We start from the raw sequence: 17769 nt of genomic DNA on the forward strand, positions 1-17769 counted from the left end.
TAGTGTTTCTTCCACTGTTCACTATGTTGTGATCTTACAGAGATTTTCCTCCCATTGTTGATTTGGGCATTTTTTTCAGAATGTTCTAGCAACTACAGACTGAAGCCACCTGAAGTTTGTCATTGTCCCTGTGGTCTTCCTCTCAGCTAAACATTTTTAAAAGATTGAATTTCCTTTAAGTAGATTTGCCATCTTATTTTCATTGTGGGTTCCAAGATTTATCTTGGGAAAGCTGCTTCTGATTTGCCATTGCTTAAGATTCTTCATGAGACACAAAATCATGCCCACTAACAGGGTTCATGATAATTAATGTGCATGGAAATTTCCACTCAGAGACGTAGTAACTTGTTAGTGGCACAGGCCATGAGAAGCAATTTGTGCCCTTGCTGTCCTTCAACTTCCTTCTGTTCTGTTGGGTTTTTTTTATGCCTGATGAATTTACATCAGGATTTTATTGTTTTCACTTTTATATACATGCCTACTGTACACTTAATCAAATGCTGCATTTATAGGCACTTTAAAAGCAGAGCTCAAGCCTCTCCTACACTGCTCCTGATGCAGAGCTCATACTACGTAGTTTCAGAAATGCAAAAATCAGTGTGTCAGAACTTTCAGCTATATTATACCTTTCCTTGAAGCAGTCATTGAGAATTCAGACACCACCTTCTTAATCGCGGTAATTATGAGGTCCTAAGTCTCTTGGTTCGCAACAGCAAGAAATACTTTTCCGAATTCTTTTTCACAAAGAAAATTTTGACATCAATACCATCAGATATATCAACATCAGTTTTCAATGTTATTTTTGCAAATGTAAGATCAGCACATGTCAGACAAGCGGCAAAAACAGACTGTAAAGCTGTGGCAGGAACCAGGGTAAGCTCTTTATCTAACTGGAAAAAAGCAAGCACGAGTTTTTGCACGCTTCTTGTGCTCTCTAATAAGGTGGTAAACAGGAAGATAGTCTGCTTTCACAGAGGTTTTATTCTCCTCTCAGCTTTTATGTGAGGATAGCACCTGGTTACTGAAATCCACAGAGATCTTGTAGCAAACTGGAGGATATTTTTACAAGTTCTAATGAAATTTAGCACTTAACAAAAAGTAATCACTCAATCACTGAAACCTTCCCAGTAGGCTAGTAAATAATATTATCCCAATGTCACACATGAAGAAATTAAGGCAGAAAGATTAGACACTAGATTTCCAATAGTGGCTTCTCAGAACAGGGGTTGGGAGCTATCTTCAGTGCTCAAGTGTTAAACCTCCAAAATGCAGCTTCTGTTTTCCCTCCTTACGGGAACTTGCTTATGAGTGTTCAGTATTTATGACAATCAGGTGGTGAAACGCAGGAAGAAAATTAAGGGCTGAAAAGTAAAGATTATAAATGGGTCTCCTCAGGGCACAGTGCAGAGTGTCAGAGTCTGACAGCAGATCCTGGCCACTGGCCTATGCTTATTCTTGGCCAAAAGCCACCTTGGCCAGCTCAGCTGCAAAGCTCCTGCTGGGGAGTGTGTGGTAGTCACAGTGCTATCACTGACAGTCTGAAAAGCAACATTACCCACAGCAATGGACAGTTCATGCAGGATGCTGGGCATCTTGGCCAGAAACCACAGTCTCAGACCAGTAGTAAAGGACTGAGAAAGAGCCTTTATCTTCAGGAAAATTAAGTGACAACCTTCTTTATGGCAGTCACTTTGTGTGATTACTGTCTGGGCTCAGAAAGGCATAGAGTTGCATTGGATAAATTACCTGCCAGCTGACATTAGCTCTCCCTTCGTCTCCTTGATCCTCCTTGTCCTCTCATCTCCTCAATCTCCTTAGAGGATGGAAGAGATTTTGGAGTCACAGTACCACTCTGCCATTCCAAACAACAGAAAAGAGATTAAACAAGCTAATATGTGAAGAGCATGTTCCAGCTGCTCTCCTGACATGTTTTGTGAATTCTAACTGAACTCATCGTATAACACCTACAGCAGGTTTTCTGTAATACTCACTAACAATGACTGTTACCACATAGGAGAGCTGCAGACAGAGAACGGCTTTGTTTCACATCCTCTAGCTGATCCAAATCGAAATGCTGCTGCCCTGTAGTACTGCCCATGGAGGGACACCAAAAATGGTACATGAGGTCAGCACAACCTTTCTTGGGTAGCATTGGTTGTTAAGCACCTTCGCACATCATTTTCACCCAAACAAGATGGGGGGTGACCAGCACTTGGGAATGCAGAGCTGTATTTACAGGTTAACCATAGGAAAGTGCTGAGGAGATGGAGGGTTGTCATGTTCTCCATTTGCAACAAATGGAAAACTCTTGCAGTAAAATTTAAATCACAAGTTTCTTTGTTCTTTTCTCAGACTTACCTTTAAGGTTTAAAAGGCCAGTGCTAACAGTGCTTACAACTGCCTTCTGTGAGCTGAACCAAAATCATCAACTCAAACCATGGAGGCCACTGGAAAGCTGTAGGATGAGTTCAGTTCTCTACTGACACGCTCTGTTTCAGCCAGCAGTCTACTCTGAAAAGTTTCTTGTATTACTGTGCCACCCAGATACATGCAGCCATGGAAATAAAATCCACATTAGCATAACTCCCTTGTTTAATGTTCTAAACTCCACAATCCTAATTTACTAACCCAAATGTTGGGCTAAGTTCAACAGCTGGGCCAGCTGAAACTAACAAGTACCAATTGTTTCAAGTGATGACTTAAATTATCCTAATTTAAAATGTGAATAAAGCCTGTAGACTTTCCTCTCTGCACTAACCTTCACTGTTTATGGTTTTCTTTGAATATGCCATTATGTAAGTAGAAGCTTTACTTACCCTCTGGCCCATCTTCTCTACTCTGTCAGAACATCAAGCTAACTCTCACATTTATGTGCATTTCTGCAAGTTTACAATCTGCAAGAGCGTGACAAATTCTGCATTCCACACAACAGAGGTTGTTGGGGGGGGGGGGGGGGTTGTTGATTGCTATGCATAACCACATTGTATTATTTAACTATGTAATAGTATTACATCGACAGTCAAGTTGATTTTTCTATTCCAAACATTCTTCAAGAAAAATTTTAATTCCTCAGCTGCCTGAAGCTGAGAGATGTCAGAGATCTGTGTCAAAATGTTCTCTAAATAAAGAGACCTTCAAAGAAATGCCACCACAGGTGTGAACTACTTCCTTTCAAGCACATCTACAACAATCTCAATCCTAGAGTTAGTCTGAGAAACCAACTCTCGAGCTATTTTTAAATATATTTTCATAACAGAAATTGTATCTCAGCTCAAGCGAGAATTTTTAGGGAGAAGAATACCCTAGTGACACTTTTGATTTGGCAGCCATCTGGATTTCTTCAAGAGTCTGAATTCTGCTGGGGAGTATTCCTTTCTTCTGTTCTCAGGAGATCCCAGAAAGTAGTCAGCACTGACCCTCCAGCTGTTGAAATGTTATACACATGGTAGGATGAACAGTGTTAACTCCTTAGTGTTAACTCCTTAGTGTTAACTCCTTAATAACATCAACAGACAGTAATGTGATGCTTTATTGGAAACACACATTATATGAACTCTCAAACAGCCATGTCACAACATCAAATGGTTGTAATTAGTTCCAGTACATCAGGGTATGGTGTACCACCTCAGTGTAATGACATGTATTTGTTCAGGCATTTTTGTTTTGGTTTTGTTTTTTTTTTTCACTAAAACTGTCAGTCTGTCATTTTTAAACTGATTACCCAATCTTCCTGGGCAGGTCTCCCAGAGTATGTAGTCTTGTCTGTACAGTGAATAAGAAAACATTGAATAAGAATACTTGGTGATGTGGGGTGGTTGGGTAGGTTTTTTGTTTTGTTTTTAATGGTAAAGGAGTGTCACCTGAATGTTGAAATTCTAGGAAAACAAAACCAGTTCATTTCTGCTGTGTACCCTGAAAAAAATGTCGCTTTCTTTATAAAAACGGTATGTTCCTTCACTTATTTCAGTGGTGTTCTCAATGGATTAGTATGATACACTATTTTTAAATCAGAACTTGCTTCCTGAGGCTCACACTTGCCACCCCAACCCCTTGCAAAGAGGAAATGGTAGTGCCTAGTTCGGCACAACAGAGCAGCATAGCAACAAAATGGAAGGAAAGATGACAATGATGTGTTGAGCTCTGAGTCCCATGTGCCTATACAGAGGCACTCTGGAAAGCTGTTGCCAAGGGGCAAGGAAGGAACTGAGGAACAACCACAAGATGCCACATTTCCAAGGTGAAGCTCACAATGTGATCTGAGCTAAATCAAGAGCTTCGAGGAGGTATTCACAGTAGTTGTGAAAGCAACTATTGCCACTGGATCCTAAGTGACCAGCAAATAAATCAAAATAAGATATTCATGAGAGGTAGCAGCATGGTGTCTGACTTGATCTGATTATTTTTCAAGAATATCTGCAGGGCTATGCTTCCTACATACAAAGAAACAAACACCAGAAAACAGTTCCAGTTTCTGCATTCAAAAATGGGAACCTACTTTCCAGGCAGAGGAGCTTACTCCTTCTCTTCCCATTGTCATCCTAACAGTGACTCTCCCTTTTCTTGTGGATTCCTGGTGACCTTCTGCTGTGAACACACACTGATTTTCACACCACCCATTCATACTGGCCAGCACCAACATAGCTAACTCAGGCACCACCTCAGGAATGTGTTCTATATACATGCAAACTGTTCAGCTTTGTACAGCTGTGCCATATAGTGCTAGGACTGTGCTAACAGTTTTGACTTTCTGGGAATACTTATCCAATTTAAATTAAGATCTTACTGGCAAGTATGCTTAATAGCCTCTAGCAAGAGTTTAAGAAAGTTACCAAGAAACACGTTTATGAGAGAGTGGAATGTCACTGAGCAGTGGGGCACGTGACAGTAAGTTGTACTGGGATTTATAAAAGAGAAACCATTTAGGGTGTGATTTGTGTGGTTGGCTTGAACAGCAAAAAAAAATGCAAATTCCATTATGCAAAATACTCTTTCACTTTGCAGTAAGCATAACTGGAAATACAGCTTGTGGCAGAAGCCAGCATTGCCTCAGACTGCATCCGTCCTCTCCCAAGCTGCAGGCAAATCCTTTACTATTCATTCTTGTTCCGTTACACTCTAATTGCACTAAAGTCCATCTTTTATACATAAGACGTGACTACTTATTTAACTGTTTGTAATTGATTTACTTATATCAAAGTAGCACCTGGACATTCCAGTGAAGACTTAAATCTCATTGTGCTTCTTACTGTGTAAATACATTACAAGAAGTAGACCCTGTAATCGCAAAATTTAGAACTGAAATAAGCAGGCTACACATAGAGTAGCGAGAGTAACAGCAGTGGTGAAATGAAACAATTTGGTCAAGGTAAAACAGCAAAGATTTCTTGGCTGGTTTCTTGATTCAGCCATACTTATTGTTAGTACCTTTCTGAAATTGAAAATATGGTGGCTGTTTGCAGTTAATGACTGAAAATGGTGGTATTCTCATGTCATTCTCCATCAATATCAGTCACTCTGGTTATCAACATGGCTCAACAGGAAATGAAGCTTACAGAGTAGCAAGGAGTGGTTTTTCCTTTTATCTCCTTAATTCAGATCCTCCAGGTGTAAAAGATAGATCTGTTATTTGGAGACAGCAAGGCTAAGCTTATACATTTCTGACATCCATGAATCAGAAAGAATATTTGCTGATAGCATGTTGTAAAATTCACCCGTTTCTCCATAGAACTATGGTAAGAAAATCGTAAAAGTCATGAACTTCATTCCCCATTGTGTTTTTCTTTATGTGAGCTCTGTGAAACAACGTTCAACAATGAAATAAATGGTGCTTTACATGACACTTTGATGAAACCATTCAAGTGTGAAAGGTCTGCTTTCTCTTTCTTACACCTCTGGTGGTTGTTTTCCCTGTAGCACTACTCTCTTGGGGCCTTTTAATTCTCAAATAGAGTGAAACCCTTCATATTGTCATTGCAATGCAACAGGGTCTTCCAAATAAGACTAATGTCCTTGCTATTTGATTTTCATAAGCTTATATTGTCATAATCTCATTTTATCTGAATGTGGGATTTTATCAGTTTTACAGACATTGCATATGCACTGCCTGTCCTTCCTAGTTATGCACTGTGCATAGAACTTCACCTTTCTCACTGTGAAATGACAGGATGGATTTATTAACACAGATACATACAACCCTTGTAGTGCTGATAAGCCCTTTTTAACAGTCACTGTGTTCCACCCTAGGGAGTGGCTGCATTTTAGCATTGGATAGAATATAATCATCACATATGCATAATTCCTTAGGCTTTCTCTAAGGATTAGATATTTTAAAATTAATGATAACAGTCTGTGCTCCTCCAAACATGTCAGCATTGTATATAAACTAGGAAATCCACATTCTTGCAACAGTTAGATAGCTTCACTCTTTTGAAGGATCTTTTACACAGAGTGCCCTTTAATCCTCCTGCAGACCATCTCTCACCCCTTACCTCATTCCCATTACTATTTTTAGTAGCCAGAGATTTAAACGTATTCTCTAAAATGGAAGATTGGATTTGGTGTAGGACAGATACAAAAAGGCCAGTTGAAAAATACAGCTGCTTGGATTCTTGCATATGTTAGTGTGAAATCACTGTAGAGTCACATTGGGCCAGTCAGAACCAAGTGATTTAGCTTCAAATGTTCCAGTCAGTTTTAAAATAACATCTGTAGAGCTCTGGGATGCTGTTGGACTGCAAAACATACCAGCAGATAAGGGCAGTAGGGCTTTCAGAACGCTTTTTGTCTCATGTCACAAGAGCCTCCAGATATATTTAGTATAAATACTTGATGTTTTCTTAGTATTATAAAGCATTTAAAGCATTTTTCTAAATAGTTGAGATTTTTAGAATTTTAAAACTCTTTCTTTAGACTCATTTACACTCCTGAAGTGAAAAGAAAAAAGAAATACAAGACCCATTTGCAGTAATGCTTACATGAGTGTATTAAAGAAGAGCATTACAAGAAGAGGAAATAGTATAATCAGCACCCACAAGCTTTGAATGATTTAATGTGGAAAGTGAAAATAGAAAGACAAACATCTTTTTGCCCAAAAATTTCTCATACTCTTTAGGACAAACTCCAGTTTGTATCAGAACAATATTTCCAATGTAGTTCAAGTGTTTATATTAAAAAAAAAAACCAAAAAAAAAAACCACACACACACAAAAAATATATATTTTATGTTCCCTGGTGCTTTTAGAAAAAAAGTTTCTCCATCACAGACTTTGAGGCTTAAGGCCTCAAACTGCTAGAAAGTGTAGCAGCTACTCAAAAACTATTTGAGGTGAACTGTAGACAGAGGTACTTTTATACATGGACATTGACCCCTCCCTTTTCAAACCAGAAAAACAGGCAAGATGCCAGGAGCTACAGGCTATAAGCATGTTTGTGAAGGCAGAATTCACCTGCCAAATCATGAGTTCCCTGAGGACTGCACAACCTTCCACACCCTCTCTCCCAGAACACACTCTGAAACAGCTTCTGCCTCTGTTGCAGCCTATAAAGATTAGAAACCATGACCTATTCCCATGGTCCTTCCTTCGACTTTCTACTAATGTTATTTAAGCCTATTCTGTGTCCTGCATAATAATTCTCTATGCACATACAGAGAAGACTATCATGTAGCTACACTACCCACAGCCTCTCTTACCATACATTGAAAAAGTTCAGAAACCCCCTATGACACTTTCTAAACTATACTGAATTCAGCCTATTCAGAACTGATACAAGACCTGATCTGGATGAATCAGCTGATGAAAAAACTGGGAAGGCAGACTTCCTGCTACCAATAATTATTTAACCACAAAGTTTAGATTAATGTTTCTATTTTAATTCTTATCTGTACCTCCTAGGCTTAGAACAGAATTGTTTCACTGCAAATGTAGTAATCTGGCTGCTGAGAAGACTCCTCAAAATAATCTTACCTATGTACAACTTGCAAGTGGGCCGCAAAATGTGTAGTGGAAAGCAGCTGTTTTTCTTCTTTCTGGCATGACATTACAAAGGTAAAGTACATCACCATCCACATCACCCGTAACAGTAAACCACTTCAATGCAACATAACTTCAACATAGCTTCACTGGTTTCACAACACTGTTAAGTTCATGGAAAGTTTGTGCTTTCCAGCCTTGCAATGGTATTGATTCATATATTTAGAATATAAATCCTGTATATTGTAGCAAAGGGTGTGGAAGCCACGTCACTGACACAAAGCACTACTAAAAATGTAGAGTTAGTCTTTATAATTTAAAGCTTCTACAAGCCCCCACAGCATGCAAATTTGGCACTCTTCCAAACCAGGAGAAAAACAGCAGATAACAATGTTTTGTTTTGCTTTTCTAACAATTCTTATTATCTTGGAATTGAGCACTATTTTGCTCTTCCTGTAAGCTGGAGCAGTTGTTTGTTTTCTAAATTGTAATTGTCAGACATGGTTAGCATGGTTTTCATGAATGCAGTGCTGTAAGACACAGTAGAGAAGACTTGGAGCACTTCTTCAGAGCAGACTGGCTCTCCAGACTACGATTCTGCTTTTATGGCATAGTCAAAGCAACACAAGATAAGAGGATGAACAGTAGCATCTAAGAGATCTCTGGGATCATCAAGAAGTGCAACCATCAAAGAAACCCCTTATGAAACATATTATTCCAGTGGTATCTTGTTCCATTATAGCCCAAAAAAAGAAATCAGCATTCTTTGGAAATGTGCTGAATGTGAGGAAAATGGAACATTCCTCTCCATCTGCTGGAAATACTCTAAAGTAAATAAGGATGCTAAGTACTGGGCAGAAATACTGGAAGTAATTTTTTAAAATAACAAAAAAGCAGACGCCAATGGAGGCCCCTAGTCGTCCTCCTAGGCTTAGCACTGGAAAGAAATTATGGTTTGGGACACTAAATCTACAGATAGCTGCCAGATGGTTAATCATGGTTAGTGGAGAACACAAAGGGCTTTGCTTGGTGATCGGGCTTAGCAAAATAACAGATGTCCCAAAAAAATGAAAATTTTACGGATTCTGAAAGGTCTGGAGTCAGTAAATTTATACAGTCTGGCACACAAATTCAAACCATTCGTCTAAATGCATGTCAGATCCCACTTAAAAGTTGATTGTTGCCTAGGAAATATAGGCTGCAAGGCAAAGCCTTAACAAACTTGTATCTGAGGGGAACAGTGCAGGGTTTGACTCTACTACTCGTATACCACCACTAACATTAGACTAAGGTGATAAAATTATCAAATCTCATTCTTGTGTTATTAGTTGCTAGGCTAGGAGGCATTTCCCATACCAACATTAGACAACACAATGTTTGCTGTACCTGCTGTCATCACCTCAGGTCTTTATATACTCTTCAAAAGTAGACAAGTACTATCATCAGCAAAATTCAAAGAAGTGACCTAGGAAATATAACGTATTAACAATAATTAGTGAAATACATTTGTTTTTCACAGGAGAGTGAGTTGTATGCCCATTTTACAAATGTAATCAAAAACTGCCAGAAACCCCAGAGGTTTTAGTGCAAGAAATAGAGAAGACTGAAATGTTGAAATCTGGTGGGGTTTTAAAGCAATCTATTGCTCAAAGAAGCTAACTGTAAGCAATTTATAATTCTTTGTGTAAGGTAAATAATAAAAGAAATTTTTTCTTTTTCTTGCAGAAGCTAAAATTTATACACTACCCAAAATATGGTTGACAGAGCCACAATGTGCTCTGTATCTCTTCAATAATCTACTTACTTGCCTTTTCCTCCTTTTTACCTTGACAATATGGGGCCCTTTTCAGACAACTTACTTTGCTGTTACTATCCCTAGTGCTTTTTTTAGCACTAGGGTTTGACTCGAATAGGAAGTGGATTTGCTGTGTTTCCTTTCCTTTCAAGCCATGTGTATGTCAGCCAGTCAAGCAGTAAGTATCCTGTCCTTGTTTTCTTGTTTTTCCATTTCACTTCTCCATTATACTGGAGCTTCATTTCATAAAGGAATTGACACTAGTGCTGTCATCAATGTTTCAAAAATCAAGATATGTTTCAAAAATCTACAGTAACTGAAAAGATATGCACTGTAAAAAAAGTACTGTTAAAGGCTCAAAATGTGGAAGACCTCTGTTACCATGACTTTTCTTTACATTTTTGGTTAGATCTCACTTACTCACTTAGGTAGCCTATTCTTGGAAAACTGAAGATGAAAACTGACCTTGTAAAAGACAATGGAAAAAATTTATCTTCAGTGAGATCAGAATTTCCCTCTACTTCTTCTTTTATACATTAAAGTTTTCCAAGGAAACTTTGTTTTTCAGCCTCCATTTGTACATGGGCAACTTTCTCAAAACATTATTTGGTCATTACGTATTTTGTGCGTAAACACAACAGATTAAATTCCCCTGCACAAAAAGAATTCTGTCTGCCAGAGGGATGTCATTTTTTTGTCTGCATTTTAGACTCATCTGCAAAAAAATTAGTTCTACAAAACTAGCACATATAGATCAACCTCATTTAACACAGATACACTGCATTAACAGTAAAAAGTCTCATAAAGGATAAGACAGTTGCTGCTGAAGTAAGGATTTATTTTACCAGATATAGGCTTTATATATCCTAGAACACTTTTTCTCCTCAGTTAACATCATGGGAAAAAAACAAAAAGGATACTGCTGGATCTTGGAATGACTTCACTTTTGTATAGCAGTATTTTATAAAGTTTCCGAATAGTTCAAGATACTTTCACAATGATCCCATATGTCTGTAGGTAATTCAAAACTTCTTGCCTGTTATAATTGCAAATAAGTATTTTCTTCTTATTAATTTCCGAGCAGCAACCTGTCTTAAGAGCATAGTGACAGGTTTATTTCCACTCCTTCATGAGTCTGAGCTTCATCCTCCCTGACGTGACTTTAGAAGGGGACACCAACTTCACTTTAAGTATGGGCTATAACTTCTAAAATCTTTTAACTGGTGTGTTAAGTTGTAAGTTAAAGATGAAATAAGGTAATTTTTATGACAATCCATATTCTTGAGCGTTTTCCTGTAAATCATTACAAATTCATGGTACTGATCACTTAGGTTCCATATAAACAAGAGGGGTTAGTAGAGGTCAGCAGAACCCTACAGTATTTGACAACAGGAGCCCAGTCCAACTGTTATTTAACTCAACAGAAAATTTCTATTAATGTAAATGAAATCAGAATTAGGATTAATATACATTCATGCTCATGCTTAACTTTCTAATAGTGGCTGAAGATTTAATTCCTCAGAGAACATGCTTACCCTACAGCGTCAATTATAAAACACTCGTTAGCTTTGCTGGTCTAGAATTTTATCAGTAAGTTTCACTTCACAGTTCAGGAACCAAATCAGCTAGCCCTTAATATGATGAAAACCTAGCTATGATTCTTCATTATATTCATACCATCAAGATGACTTCACGTTACTACCAATGAGAACACTGAAAACATACTGGTCCTGGTGACTCTCACTAGTTTTGAGGGGAAAAAAAAAAACCAGTTGTAAGATTATTACCAACAAAACTTTTTCATCTAAGAGGCAGCATCCATGATATGAAAAGGCATTCCGAAATCCTGTATCATGACCTGAAAAGCTTCTACTTAAATTTGTTTTTGCAGTAACTGTTGGAGTATTATGTTAGGTTACATTCTTTTTCTCAAGAAAAGCATAATTGATTAATGAGCAGGCAAAAAGTTGTTTCTTTAGCTGGCTGGAAAAGTACCTTCTTATAGTATAGCATATACTCACAAATGATATAAAAAAAAGTCAGTTACCACTTTAGAGCTATCAAGCTTGCAGTGTGTGAGCCAATAAGACTAATATTGATATGGATCCAGCTTTGGATAATTAACTTCCTCCTGCCTGCAAAATCCCCCTACAGAATCAGCTGGATATAATTTCAGGCTTCACATTATTAAACAATTGTTACATTCACCCCAGACACAGCTGAATTCAATCATCTGTAAAAGGGACTTCTTACACACAGAAATGAGACCGAACTTTCTGTCTTCAACCCAGACTTTTTTTTTTTTTTTTTTTTAAGGCTGTGGACAAAGAATTACTGCTTCTAGAGAAAAGAACTATGTGAACACTGAGAATAGTTTCCTCTCATCCCTCAGATACAAGGGTCAGCAACTTGTCAAGGATTATATGTCAGATTGTATTTTTCTTTTCTAAGTCAGTGGTTGAACTTGCTGGAAGGAACTTAGCAAGAGCCAGGAACTGCTGCTTCCCAAGAGGCAAGATCCCATCACCATACAGTCAATAGCTCATCTTTATGTAAGGTGCAGGAGGTAGAAATAAACGGATGCCTGTAAAGTTGAAAGCAGACGATGTTTATTGCTAAAACACACACATATTTATAATCACATATTCTGCAAAGTCACTGTACACGCGCACAAGCATAAAATATGATTGGTTTTATCAACTCTGTACATGCGCATAAACATAGGACATAATTGGTTATACCAACTAAAACATGCGAAACTTGTCTCAGTCTAATTGGTCAAGATAAACTGCCGAATTGAGGTTCTTTGTGCCAAGTTCCCTTTATCGTGGAATGCACACCTGTGTTCTTCTAATTGGCATCTTTCTTTTTTTGTCTTCTTGTTTATTCTGTTCAAGGTCTTCTAAAGGCCTCTGGAATGCTCTTGCCACCGTTAGCTAAATATGTGTCCACAGTAAGGTACTAGTTTCTGGCTGCCACCAAGCCCTAACTCAGGCAGTGAGGGCAGTAGCTTGTTAATCACACCTTCCTTTTCTTCCCTGTATTTATCTGCTCCTAGTACCTCTGCCTGTGGCAAGGGTTCCCATAGATCACAGGCTGTGATACCAGCCCACCTTACCAAATTTGCCTCCTGACACTGAGACATGCCCTGGACAACACTAAATAAAGCCAGATGAAAAGTCAGCAGAAGGAAATGTAGTGGAACAAGCAAGGAAAAAATAAAATTAAAAAGCTCTAAAGGAAGAAAAGGCAGGAAAAGGAGAGCCTGACACCTAAAACACCGCAAGAGAGCAGACAGCAACTACCAGCTCATTCCTGAGAACAGTGAATGGTCTAAGAAACACTGGGCTACAAATAACCTGCAGAGCAACTTTAGACCATAACTTACACAACATTTGAGGACCTTTCCCAGGGGTCAGAGCAGTACACAAAGGCACTATAGGCCAGCTTTTTTCAAAATGAGATATGGAATACATCTTTACACCAAACATGTAATCACTCCAAAATAGATGGGTGCTTATTCTGAATGTATTGCTGTATTTCCAGGCATTAATGGTCATCTGAGTCTCTATAAAGTATGCATATTCTCAGTGATGCACAATTAAACTTGTAATAAGGTATGCATAAATGTAGTATTAAAAAAAAATCTAAAAAGACATGTTGAATATACTCCAATAACCCTATAAATAGTATGCATTGGACAGTACATGGACTAATAGCCTGATCTTCAGTGATAAGCTAATGATTACCATAGAATTGTAAAATAATTTAGGAAATAATTCAGAAAGAAAGCTCTGAAGGCACTGTGGTCCAGCCCTCCTCTCAAAGCTCATATTATCCACCATCAGCTCAGGGGAGAACAGTGCACTCAACACATCCAAAGATGAGATTACCCAACTTCACACTCACGTTTTTCAAACATTTAATTTAGAAGAACCTACATATACTACTGCTGTTAAATGTTGACATGTATGTAATATACAGTATGAAGCTGCCCACAGGAACCTACCAGGAGAATGTCATCATAATCTGAGAATTTTCATCAAATCCAGTGCATTAAAAGTAATTTGTTAATGGCTCCTTTTGTTTCAAGCTCATCAGGCAATTAATGAGTGACAGAAGATTTGTAAGCATTTCTGAAATACATTTATTCACGTTGCTAAGGACTGCATATAAAATACCAGGATAGTGAAAATGTTAATGCCTCTTGTTCAACAAACTATCATTAGTGAATTAATTATTCCTTTAGTTGATCTTGATTATCACAGACAGTCATATAATAAAATTAAAGTAATACTTTATGAACTACAACTTGGAGCAAATACTAGCAAGCAGTTTCATAAGGGATCTATTCAGAAAAGGCACTAAAATATGAACAGGAGCAGCCTATGTGTTTCAGGATATATTGATATTGACATGACTTGAACCCAATCTTGAGTATATATATATATCTGCAAGAAGATTCTCCCACTGCTTAATTAACTATAGACAAAGTATATTAAAGTCAACATTTACAGGCTGAATGAAAAGTGGCCCTAATTACAGAAGAAAGGAAGGGCAAAAGAAAAGAGGGAGGAAAGTGACAAGGAATAGACAATGATAATGTAAAGAATGAGGGAGCATTAGTCTACGATTACAATAACGATTTGGTTTGTATGTTACACCTCTTACCACTAACGTTTGTCTGCCATTTTATATAATCTTTTGGGATCCCTGATCCTGGGAGAAGGTCTGCATTTTACCACACATTTATACACCAGCAAGACAATGAGCTCCTAGTCCCGTCTGGGAAATTTGAGTGCTGCAAGAAAACCAAAAAGAAATAACAAAACCTACAAAATTCTGTTCTTCAAGGTTAAAGCTTGATTACAAATATTCATATCAGAATTTCAAGTAACAATGACAATTTCTAAATTGAGGCCTTGGCTCTAGAAAGAATGCTTCACAGCTCAGTGTAGGAGATCCTTTCAGGCTATGATTCATAACTCTGGCTTATCTCTTAAAGCAAGATTTCACTGCTGTTGGCACTACAGAGGAGTTTCAGTACTAAGAAACTGCCCTTGATTTTGCTATGCCTTATGCATGACCACATCATTTTTGTTTGCTAAATTCTGACTGCAAAGCACTTGTTACTGCAAGTGGTGAGACAAGACAAAAAGGAACTCGGTGTAATTTCAGATTTTTTGGCAGAATTTGGTTTGTTATACAGTTGAGTGATAGTATAAATACAGCACACAAATACTCTTATCCAATTAACCTTCTCCCTAAGACGACCCTTAGAAGGCATTATTCTGACAGACGGATTCTGGGCAAGTTGTAAATATAACAGCTGTATTTAAGGTAATGCTAAAGGGAGCAGAGAAAAAAAGGAAAAGATAAGAAAGTAGGTTGGCAATGAAGAGGAGACAACGAGCACAAGGAGATAAAAGAAAGGAAGACCTCTTAATAGTGAAGTAGAGGAAGGAGAAGAGAATATAGATCAGCGAGACCAGAAATGTAAAATGCAAAGCAGATCCTCAAAGGTGGTGAAGCATATGGGGCAAAGATCTTTATCTGTATCTTCGTACCACATATAAAGTTGCAGTATGAACTGGCTAATACAAATCATTATTTTCTTTTATTTTCCAGTAAATGCATAGGTTTCCTAGGTACCTAAATATATAGTTCACTCCAGATATAAATTATTTAAGACCCGTAGCTGATGGAAGCTATACCACAGTCTAGTATGTCTTAGCAATGGGAAATTATTACCAAAAGCCTATATTCTCCACATTCACACACAAATTTACCTGGCATGCTGAATTTTGTTACTGTTTTTTCAGTTGTTCCTATTCTCAAGTCTTCATTCCTTCATGGTATGAAGTTGTGACTCTTTCTCATGAATGCACTCACTTTTGGCGATATTACTCTAACAGTAAAATACTCAGAACTGAATATATTTTTCTATGCACAGCCTTAACTGCTCTGAATAGCATCACTCAATTTAACTATAAGGCAGCAGTGAATGAGGGGTTCTGTAATACAGAACTTGGATTCAGTTTTACTGACGAGAATGTACCTCCCCATGAGTCCCACAGCCTTTACTTGTAGCAGCAGGCTCCAGCCTTTAGTGTTTTGGAACAGCTCAAGCAGAAAACTTCAAGCACAAAGCTGTCAAGATCCCTTTTTTAAAATGTGTCACTTTAAGGCAATTAACTATGTATCATTGCTGATAGCTCTCTTCCTGGAAATCAAGTGGTATCTCACTGTATTGATTTCTGTCTAACAGTAGGTGTAGCGTGGAAAAATACAAGAAGGATTTGTCAGTAGTTCGCCTGTAGCAGATTTCATCTCTGTAAGCTCCATATACACTGTTTGTTTGGTCTCTACCATCCTATAGCGAGAAGCCACAAGCTGTAGCATCAGAACGCCAATGTTTCAACTGTAACAACAGCTTAATTCATACACAGCATGCTACAACAGAATAGGTCTTCAGAAGCTGGGCGGCGCCCTGACACGTGAATTGACAGGAAGCAAATTTATGGTTGTTAAAGAAAGTCAAGCTGAACTATTTTTTACTGCATACAGTTTCTTATACCACAACCACTCTGCTGAGTACTTTCCAGTATCAGACAGCATGACTAGCAGTTATGAAACACAGCATCTTAAAGCACAAAGCTGTTGTTCGTTATTACAGCTTCTCTTTGTGCACAGGAATGTGCTAGCTGGTACCCCGCTGTTTAAGTTACGGCAACTTTTTTAGTGTTGTGTTGTTCTGTGATCCTGCTTTCCCTACATAAATTAAGAAGTACACCTGGCACTCAGAGGAAGGATGAAGAGGTCAGCACTAGCTCTTCATGTTTAGAGTCATTCCACTACCTAAGACCAGCCCTCACACAGACAAGTTTCAGCCTTAGTACGGAAAGCTCCACTCTGCAGTGGAGCAACCACAGTGTGTAGCCTGGAGTCAGACTCCCCCTGTGCTCTCCCTGCTACGCTCTGCAGATGAGGACCCAGAGCATGAGCTCCATTTGAAATTCTGTGCCTTGTTAGCGCATTACCATACAACCTGAAGAGGCATGTCATGATTTTTTTCTGCACTAACTGCAACATTGTTACAGCCTGTCCAAAACACGAGAAAGGCTGAATAACTATGGCCAGTCACAGTTTGAGTAGGACTCTTCCCTTGCTCACTGAAAAGGACAGAAAGTGCCACTTATATGTGTTTTTTAACAGGTCAACATCAGAAAGGAATCCACAATTACATGTATATAACACAGATTGGCTGTGAATATACATCCTATAACAAAGGAGACTGAACCATGGCCTTGAGTTTTCAGAATGCCTTTTTCTATTGCTAGTATCACTTTTGTTAGCCCATACTCAGGCTCAGCTCAGCTGTTCTTCACACATGACCTTATTTTTTTCAAATACTAGATTACCTGGGCAATGAAGGACTGACTTATATTTTCTGGCATATTTGTTGTTGGCCACACTGCTCATGAAAGTCTTTGTGGCCAGGTAGGAAAGACAATCCCACTCATTCTGAGGACATCTTCCTCTCCTTTTTAATTGTCTTTCACTACTCCTCATTGGGTCTTGTTGTCCACTGTCTGAGAGTTCTGCGTTAAGCATTTGTCCAAGGACACATCTACACTTTGGGCTGTGTATGCAGAACCACTCCAAAGGCTTTTTAGCTCTAGCAGCTGCCAAAAGTATACTAAACTCATGGGCAGCTCACACGTGGTGTAGGCAACTGCAGCGTGTCACAACACCTTCAGCTCATCTTAGCTACCAGTCTGAATCAGCACTTCCTTGCAGTGAACTGCAATTTCACTCCATTACTCATTCTAACTTAAGCATCTTCTATGTTTGATTAATTTCATCCTTTTCAGTATTTTTATTTTATCTTCACTGATATTTCATATTTGCTTGCTTACATTTAGAAGCCTTTTCATTTTTCTGGTCTCATCTTTGGCCTTATTCCCCCAGTGAAGGTCAGACCCCTTTTTTTCTCATTGTCCT

At 38.3% G+C, this 17769-nt stretch overlaps 1 protein-coding gene and 1 long non-coding RNA gene across 7 annotated transcripts in view; one reads left to right on the plus strand and one right to left on the minus strand.

Annotated features, from left to right (window-relative positions):
- The window catches only part of ANKRD55 (ankyrin repeat domain 55), a 59063-nt gene extending 53210 nt beyond the window's left edge, over positions 1-5853 (plus strand). Inside the window, exon 11 of the mRNA XM_030005474.1 lies at positions 2353-5853. Coding sequence (XP_029861334.1) covers positions 2353-2483 — 131 coding nt within the window. The 3' untranslated portion in view covers positions 2484-5853. The remainder of the gene's footprint in view (positions 1-2352) is intronic.
- Positions 1-17769, minus strand: part of LOC115337292 — a 47393-nt gene that overhangs the window by 22413 nt on the left and 7211 nt on the right. For 3 of the 6 annotated variants that reach the window (XR_003922078.2, XR_003922080.2, XR_003922076.2), the window contains exons 2-3: positions 9357-9435; positions 1747-1852 (exon numbers count right to left, since the gene is read on the minus strand). This is a non-coding gene — a long non-coding RNA (uncharacterized LOC115337292). Of the gene's footprint in view, positions 1-1746; positions 1853-5424; positions 5533-7964; positions 8501-9356; positions 9436-14436; positions 14565-17769 lie in introns of those variants that run through there. The other 3 variants (XR_003922077.2, XR_005931508.1, XR_003922079.2) reach the window with 3 other exon arrangements.

The sequence above is a fragment of the Aquila chrysaetos genome, chromosome Z (genome assembly GCF_900496995.4).
Source record: "Aquila chrysaetos chrysaetos chromosome Z, bAquChr1.4, whole genome shotgun sequence".
NCBI classification, from domain to species: domain Eukaryota; kingdom Metazoa; phylum Chordata; class Aves; order Accipitriformes; family Accipitridae; genus Aquila; species Aquila chrysaetos.